This window comes from Etheostoma cragini, chromosome 9 (genome assembly GCF_013103735.1).
Source record: "Etheostoma cragini isolate CJK2018 chromosome 9, CSU_Ecrag_1.0, whole genome shotgun sequence".
Classification (NCBI taxonomy): domain Eukaryota; kingdom Metazoa; phylum Chordata; class Actinopteri; order Perciformes; family Percidae; genus Etheostoma; species Etheostoma cragini.
Genome location: NC_048415.1, coordinates 22,634,296 through 22,642,625, shown reverse-complemented (window position 1 = coordinate 22,642,625; position 8,330 = coordinate 22,634,296). Strand labels below are relative to the sequence as shown.

Genomic DNA, 8,330 nt, shown 5'->3' with positions numbered 1-8,330 from the left:
ACACACACACACACACACACACACACACACACACACACACGAGCAGCCCTTCAGGGCTACGCCTGATTCTTTGCTTACTCTGAGCTCAGCTGCCTTCGGTTCAACTCGCTCCACCTGGCCTCGGAGCTGCGGCGGGACGCTGGATGAAGAGCCTTTCAGTGTGGCGACGGTGACGTCACGTTGGTGCAGCTCGGCGGTCAGCTTAGACACCTCCTTCCTCATTCCCTCCACCTCACCGCTGTGAGTCTGCCTGGCCCTTTGCAGCTCTTCTCTGAGCTGTAGAAGCCAGAGAAATGACAACACGGATGTTACTTGGGTACACTGTCCATCATTATGGACCATTATTACCACCATATCTGTGCTTAAAGCATTGGAAAAGCTAGAGCAGAAAATAAATAACACTAAAAAAAGCTTAAAGACAAAAGTTACTAAAGAAGTCCACTGGGGACCAACTACAATCACCAGCTCACATTGATTCTCCACTCGTTCAGCCAAGCCTTGTAGTGGTAGAGACCACCCTGCACACAAAAATCAAAGTTCCCACTGAGAAGTCGTCTGACCTTTTTTATTTCAGCAACAGAGGAATCATATTGGGCTTTAAAGCTCCTCAGCTCGTCCGTCTTCTGTCCGCTCACTTTCTCCAGTCTGAGCAAGCCACAAAAACATCAAAAAGAAAACCAAGTGGACTTCAAAAATTAAAGACAAACAAAAGCTCAAATGTCAAAAGCATAAGTGCAATATACCAATAACGTGGGCGTATGAAGAAGCCAGCATTCACCTCTCTTTACAACATGCCAGTTCAGCCCTAAGATGAGCCTCGCTTGCTTCGGCGCAGTAAAACCTGATTGCGGTCTTCTCCAGATCTTGTCTGAAGATTTCCACACCGGTGCCTTCCCGCGCGGCCAGGCAGGCCTCCAGAGAGCTGAGAGAAAAGATAGTTATAAAGTCTATATCAACTTCTCACATTGAAGCAAGCCTTGAACCTATTGTTTAGCAAACAGTGCATCCTACCTATTATTAGTATTAGTATAGACTGCCCTCTTGTGATTTGCTGCTGTACTACATCATAAAAAACATTCCACCCACCGAATGACTTGATCTTTAGCTTGCAGAGCTTGGTTGAGTCTGGCAGCTCCATTGTGAAGCCGTTGGCGTTCAAAACCGGCTCTTTGCTCTAATGGGTTCTGGGATCCCAGTTCCTCCCTTCCCTCTGCAGGGACCTGTGAATAGCAGTGGATCCTCAGCTGATATTCACTCTGTCAGCTAGTTTTGCAGATAAAATCATACTGACAGATTTTGTTCTAACATGTTGGATATTTGTGACAGACATCGGCGACCGATGACACCACTCCAGAGCTAGCCTTCAGGTGGTTCCCAGGCTTTGATCTGCCGCTGCTAGTATCCGTTCCTAACCATTCTGCTGACCTGTTCTCTCTGGTTCTGTCCCACCCATTTCTCGAGCGGTCGGAGGCGTTCCAGTTCAAGCTCCTGTGAGTGCATGCTGCCCTGAGCCTTCTCCAGCTGCATACGCAGACGCCGCATCTCAAATCCCTCCCTGTGCTCGCTCTCCTTTTGGTACAATGCCCACTGGGACTGGACATCGAAAGACAGAGACTATGTGTTAAAGTGACCTGTTTTCACTTTGCTTCAGTATTAAATTTGGTCTGATTTGACATTATACGTTGAGGATACTAAGTTGCTTTTACTTTCAGGTGTGTGAGCTCTTCAGACAGGCTCTTATTTTGGGTCTCCAGTGCCGTCACTTGATTTTGGTACTGGATACGCTGCTGCTCCCACTCTACAGAGTGCTGGTGATATTCCTGCAGAGAAACACAGGGATGATTATATTATACTCAACCAGTGGGAGGCTGTAAATCTGACCAGTCTATAAGTGACTAGGGTAATGAACGGGAAAACAATATAAAAGGGAATTGGACTAATAGTGCGTTGCATTTGTACTTGTAAGTCAGATTTCCAGCCTCAAAGTTGGAAACACGCCCCCTGACCTCGGATTTCAGAGCTGTGAGCTTGAGCAACGACAAGCTCCAAGTCCAACACGGCTGCTCCGTGCATTAACAGTTGTCTAAGCTGTAGTAAGATACAGTCTAAGCACTTCTGTGTTATTTGTGTCTCACTAACTCAGTCCCGCATGCAGTCCTGTCCCACTTCTATCTGTGGACATGTTGTTACGCGGTTTGTACGCACACTAAAAGCGTAAAGCGTTATAAACTGGCAGCGCTAACAATGGCTCCCCTGGCTAGACCTAATAATGTAAATGGAGGCATTCAAGTTGACGTCATTCCCAGCTTTGGCTCCAGAGTTCCGAGCTAAATGGAACGCACCATTGTCTTACCGTACCTCAATCTTTTTATAGAGTCGGGTCACCTCTAAACGGTCTGCCTCTTGGGTATTTAGAACTCCATTGGTCTCCTTCAGCTGTTTGCGCTGAAGCTTGAGATAACTTCTCTTTAATTTATCCAACTGCAGGAAAAACATGTTAGTAAGAAAATAATTCTCAAATTCAAGTTTTAATCAGAGGCGCTAAAATAGTATTTTCAAGGACAAGAACACAGAATGTTTTGGCAGTCCAATTTACAGAGATCAATATCAAATGTCATCTTGGTAAATTGAGTAATATCTAAGATTGTTTAGTATGTAAAGAGAGAAGATGATTAAGTTACTTTATTATTTTTATTATTATTTCTTTGATATTTTGATACTAAAGACAAAAATCAAAAACAAATGAAATTTAGACTTTAAGATCTGGATGCTGAGGAACTGCGAAGATTTTAACTAAATGTATACCTTAATCTACTAATCAGTTAAATTAAAGGCTGCTTGTTTTTCGGTGTCTCACCTCTTCCCGGACTTTCTGCAGTTGCTGCTCATACTTGGTAACTAAGTCTTGTCGACTGGGCTGGACTTCTTCTAGCTGCTTGCGGAGCAATCCGATCTAAGATCAGGGGTGATGACACTAATTAAATGGGTTGTAAAAATGTGGGTAAAACGCTACATACATGACAACGACATTTATTAACACAAGGGCATGCAGGGGACGTGCAGTCAAACTGTCACGATCATGCTTTAAAACAACAACAAACTGTATGTGGTGAATGATCGAACGTGTATTTCCATCTCTTTATGTTACTGAGCAGGATAAACACACTGGTTACATCCCTCATGCCATGACTGAAGACAATAGTAGCCTTCTCAGTTCTTCTCAACAGAAAACCCTCACTTGTGAATCTGAATTAAAAAAAAAAAAATAGTACAATAACACTTTAGAAATAATCTGCTACTGCACCTCCAAGTTCCTCCTTTCAATGAGATTCTTGGAAGTCAACAGCTCTTCTTCCCCACTTTTCAGCCTGAGCTCCATGGCCTGGATCTCAGCCTCCCACTCCCTCTTCTGATGATTGATCATAATGTCAATCTGTCTCATCAGCTCCTGAAGCTCTGGCTCACAGGATGACAGGACAGAGCTAGAATGCAAATACAAAATATAAAATAACATTTTACATACCACATAAAAAAGAGGTCGCCATCACTGCAAAGCTTACCGCTGTCCGCCTGTGATATAATGGAATTAGCTTGAGTTAGCTGACGTTAGCTAGTTAGGCTTCTGCCAGTTTTACGTTACCTCAGGTCAGGATTTTGCAGAGATCCCAGAGCCTCCATTCTGAAGTGACACTGTCGGCGTTTAATAATTTTGCGCTAACTTGCCTCACGTTAACTAACAAAGCAACCTCTGCGGCATCATTACCGTGACTAGCTAACGATAGCCAAACATAACTAGCTAGCTAAACTGCGACAACGCGTTAGTTGCGTGAGTTGAAATGAAGTAACTAACGTTACAGCAACTTACTTGAATAGATTGTGTCAAAGCCTAAATGCAGTACGCAAGTCATTAAAGTTTCTAACATTGTTAGCAAACTTTAGCAGCTAACATGAGATAGTTTCAGTGCGTATAACTACTTTTGTTTACATCGTTAGCCATGTAACCACCATAGGTAACCACTGACTCTACTATTCGGACATGTACGATGCATTTCCCAAGAGTATATGGCTGCAGCCGAATTTCCTGAAGTGAGGCGGTAACTCCGCCCCCGATCTGTGACGCTGTAGCCTAAGTTCAAAGAGCAATCCTCTCACGGATGTATTTTTCAAAAACCGTGTGGCCCAAGTTTATTTTATAAACCAACGGAAATATTATTAGGATACATACCACACCTGTTATAATACAACAAAATTAAATGTGAATCAAGTATGTTTATTAAGCAACAAGGTGCTGCAATACAGCCTTTCTACATTTAGCAAACTAGAATTAACCGTTATTATTGGGATTGCATTGTTTAGCGAAACCACATGTAGTAATCAGTATATCAGCAAACTAGTCTTATGGTCCTAGATGGTTGAATACAATAACTTCTCTGGTATCACGTCTGTTGAACACGTGGCTCGTTGGTCTAGGGGTATGATTCTCGCTTCGGGTGCGAGAGGTCCCGGGTTCAAATCCCGGACGAGCCCACATTTTGAAATAATGGAAAATGCCAATGGATGCATTATGGGATTCATGCTATTTAATGTATTGCTAACCTTAGCTTTCTACTTACGCGAATCCGCCCCCGGTTAACGTTAGCTGTAGTTTAAAACATGCATTAAGATCGGTCGCATTGTAGTCGCGATGGAGTGGTTTCCCACAAGCATGTTGTGTGTGTCTGTTGCTGTGTGACTGCATTTTGTTGTTTTGAAAGCATCCTCCGGGCCTTATGTCAACGCTAAGGTTAGCTTTACCTTAACGTTAGCTAGCGGGTAACGCAACGGTATCGTTAGCTTACCTAGCTAGCTGTTACAACCATTCAACGGGTCCGTTATCCTAAGAGAAACGTGACAACCATGGGTTTTACAATGTAGTAGAGCCTAGGAAATACTCTGCATGAAGTCTATCCTGTAAACATGAGTGTCACGTCAGGTCAGTCAGGTATAAGGATTTAATAAGATGGGGTAATATCTGTGGCTCGTTGGTCTAGGGGTATGATTCTCGCTTTGGGTGCGAGAGGTCCCGGGTTCAAATCCCGGACGAGCCCTTTCTCTTGAAGAAAATTGTGTTTTTTCATCAATCTATAACTTCTTTTGAATACATCCATATTAATGGTGACGTGGTTTAATTTTCTACCGGGAAGGGAGATGGGAGACTTCAAGCAAGTTCGATCATTGTTTGCCTAGACCTCCTCCCTCAACTTCCTGCACCCATTTCTCCACCTGCCCTCCATCATCAAACACATAACAAAGAGCGTCTCCTCCGCTCTGCTTTCCCAGCTGTTGTGTTTGTTAGGGTTTGGGCCGTGAGAAGAGAGGGAGGTTTCTGTCCCGCCCCCACAAATACACCAGACACTCCTAACAAGCGGCAGACGAGCAGGCTCCCCATTCACTGCAGTGTGGCTGTGCTGCACACTCCAAAAAGGGACATTTTCTCTAATGAAGGAGAACTGAGTCTGTTCTTGGAATGACGTTTGGGCATCACTTATACTGTAAGTAGACTTTATAGTCACATATTATTATTATTATTATTATTATTATTATTATTATTTTAAAACATTTCCTTCAAAAATAATGCTTGGTAGTGACAACGGGTTTGTGTTATGGTTATCTATTTCTGTGTACTTTTCATACGCTTTCTGGGCTGTTGGCACACAGTCTTGACCAAAATATATACAGTACATCTGACTGTTATCCCATAGTCCTAAGGTACAATATAAGAAATGTCTTTAAGAGATATCTGTGAAAATGACAATAAGTAAGACATTGTCTATCAAGTAAAACATCTAATAACCATATTTTGTATTTAACACAGAGGAGCAAACTGGGAACGTGTCAACTGCAGCAACATCTGCTTGAACAGGCCTTGTCATCGGTGCTGTCGTCGTTGGGACTCCCAGGATCCAAGTCATTCACTAACTTTGATCCAGTCTGCGGTCCACCAGCTCAGCTCGACAATGGTTCTGTGTGAGGATGGCGAGTGCAGCGTCTGCCTCCAACCCTACTCGCGGATGGACAGGGTCCCCCGGGTGCTCCACTGCAGACACACCTTCTGCGAGCCGTGCCTGGAGACGATTTCTCAGGCCATGGGGGGGCTGCTCACAGTGGGCTGCCCTTTGTGTCGCCGGGTGACCTGCATAGGACACGGCCTCAGCCTGCAGGAAGCCTTGTGGATCAACAGCAGTCTGTGGGAGCAGATACAAGAGGCCGAGGAGCAGGAGGAGCAGCAGGAGGAGCAGGAGGAGGAGGAGGAGGAAGATGGACTGAAACAAGAAGCTGAGGAGGAAGGGATGGAGTCAAAACCACAAGCAGAATGGTGAGTGTACAGTGGAAACAGACACAGAAGTGGACATCACCACAGTTGTAGGTTCTTGTTTATGGGCATTTTCAGCATAATTCACGACTGTCTTCAAGCAGAAACCTTTGTGACCTTTGACCTCTTGTTATTTCCCATGCTTTTAGCTTCAATATGAAGAGTTTTTCCTCCAAACACTGCTGTTTCCGAAGCACATTAGGAGTGAGACAGAAAACAAATTGAGAATAGTACCGGTATCCCTTTAAAACCCGTGCTGGATTTGAAGAATTCCAGCCATACCTAGCCCTTCACACGCCTGTGTTAATCAGTCCGTCGGTCCACAAAGCTTCTCATTAGCACCTCAGCTCTGCAGTGCCACATTTCAAAATCCTATCTAACACAAGAACTTTCCTTTTCAGCGCTTCCTCCAGCTCGGCCAGAACAAAGCTCAAACTGCCGGCCTTCTTCAGAAAGTTTAGTTTGACAAAAAAGAGCCCGGAGAGGATTGTGCCCGGCAGTAATGTGTAAGTTCTCACTTTGTGGTAAATGGCTATATTAACATTTAGTAAAACATCTGGACTAATCATTTTTGTATTTGTCTTTTTTTTTTTAAGGGAAATGAAATCGTGGCGCAGGCTTCCAACTGAAGAGACTTTGGGTTAAGGTTTAAAAAGAGGCGGATCCCCGATGACGGGACAATATTATTGGCGGAGGGCAGGCGCCACTAGAAGACTCGACTCAACCTTGTCAGTGGAGGGAAAGTTGAGGCCGTTAGGGCTCGAGAATCCATTTGTGTTCCTGTCAGGACATTGTTTTGTCCTCAGCCAAAGGTGCCCTGTCCCCCCATTATTTATTCTAGGCCTAATTCTCCCAGCTGGTGCTGTGGGATTTGCTTCAGCTGTCCCAGGGGGACTCACACCCCGAGACCCCCTCGTAACAGATGGTCTCCTGAGGACGTTTCCTTTTGAATAGCAACTGCTGACCATTGAATACAACTTATTGTTTTTTTTTTTGTTTTTTTTTAATTTATGATAGCTAGTTGAGAAAGTATTTAATAAAACTATTTTTGAAAGGATTTTCTCTTTCTCTGTGTTTTTATCGACTTATTAATGCCGATCATACCATGTGGCTTTGGGTGATGAAAGAATCATGAGCTCAAAGGAAAGACATATCACTTCTCTACTTTACCTTTAATTTATGAAACATAAAGTATTTAAATGACTAAAAAAACTGAAGCCAGTAGGACATTTCTGAATAGCATAATGTGAATATTAGTTTTGTTGGCTCGATATACAACAAAGACGTGTCACAAAAGACTCATTCAACCATGAAAGTGGATTAGAAACTCCATTCAATAAGCATCTGGCAAGCTTTCCATGTTGGAATATATCAGAATACTGGATTATTACATCATGGAAATTAGGTCCTTTTTCTTTTGTGTTACCTTATGTGCACATATCTATTTAAAAATATAGAGTAGAATTTAATGTCAGCCCATACTCACTGTTAAGTGGTAGTGTTTGGCGTCTCAGTCATATTAAGGTCATGGTTATTTTCCTGTGTGGAAACACAATGAGTGGAGCAAGAGATCCGTTAGTTGTCACACTGGTTTGGGAGCCAACTAGTTGTAACAGGTTGTCTCAACCGTAATAATCTTGTGAAATATGCTTGGTCATATTTGGATTAATGGTGTGTTGTTTTACCTCTTAGTACCATTAATTTAATTCCAGGGTTCAGTATTATCACAGTGACTAACATCATCTCCCGTAAAGCCAAACATGGAGCCGGCGTCAGCGGAGCCGGCGTCAGCGGAGCAGGCGTCGGCGGTGCAGGCCTCAGCGGAGCGGGCGTCAGCGGTGCAGGCCTCAGCGGTGCAGGTCTCAGCGGAGCAGGCCTCAGCGGAGCAGGCGTCAGCGGAGCGGGCGTCAGCGGTGCGGGCGTCAGCGGTGCAGGTCTCAGCGGAGCAGGCGTCAGCGGAGCGGGCGTCGGCGGTGCA

General features: G+C 44.1%; 2 protein-coding genes and 2 non-coding genes across 6 annotated transcripts in view; 3 read left to right on the top strand and 1 right to left on the bottom strand.

Annotated features, from left to right (window-relative positions):
• Positions 1–4,042, bottom strand: part of cep63 (centrosomal protein 63) — a 4,675-nt gene extending 633 nt beyond the window's left edge. Inside the window, exons 1-10 of one of the 3 annotated variants that reach the window (XM_034880437.1) lie at positions 3,641–4,042; positions 3,305–3,482; positions 2,858–2,953; positions 2,359–2,481; positions 1,707–1,820; positions 1,426–1,593; positions 1,087–1,223; positions 779–922; positions 561–645; positions 79–276 (exon numbers count right to left, since the gene is read on the bottom strand). In XM_034880437.1, the coding sequence (XP_034736328.1) occupies positions 79–276; positions 561–645; positions 779–922; positions 1,087–1,223; positions 1,426–1,593; positions 1,707–1,820; positions 2,359–2,481; positions 2,858–2,953; positions 3,305–3,482; positions 3,641–3,678 (1,281 nt within the window). In that variant the 5' untranslated portion in view covers positions 3,679–4,042. Of the gene's footprint in view, positions 1–78; positions 277–560; positions 646–778; positions 923–1,086; positions 1,224–1,413; positions 1,594–1,706; positions 1,821–2,358; positions 2,482–2,857; positions 2,954–3,304; positions 3,483–3,640 lie in introns of all 3 variants that reach the window. The other 2 variants (XM_034880438.1, XM_034880436.1) reach the window with 2 other exon arrangements.
• Positions 4,043–4,455: 413 nt separating this feature from the next.
• Positions 4,456–4,527, top strand: trnap-cgg. Its single transcript has one exon. It is a non-coding gene; the product is annotated as a tRNA-Pro (tRNA).
• A 488-nt stretch (positions 4,528–5,015) lies between these two features.
• trnap-ugg lies at positions 5,016–5,087 on the top strand. Its single transcript has one exon. It is a non-coding gene; the product is annotated as a tRNA-Pro (tRNA).
• A 132-nt stretch (positions 5,088–5,219) lies between these two features.
• On the top strand, positions 5,220–7,409 carry im:7152348 (uncharacterized protein LOC559250 homolog). Its single transcript, XM_034880462.1, has 4 exons — positions 5,220–5,531; positions 5,855–6,355; positions 6,754–6,858; positions 6,949–7,409. The coding sequence occupies exons 2-4, from the start codon at positions 5,997–5,999 to the stop codon at positions 6,995–6,997; spliced, it is 513 nt and encodes a 170-aa protein (XP_034736353.1). The 5' UTR covers positions 5,220–5,531; positions 5,855–5,996; the 3' UTR covers positions 6,998–7,409.
• The last annotated feature ends 921 nt before the right edge of the window (positions 7,410–8,330 follow it).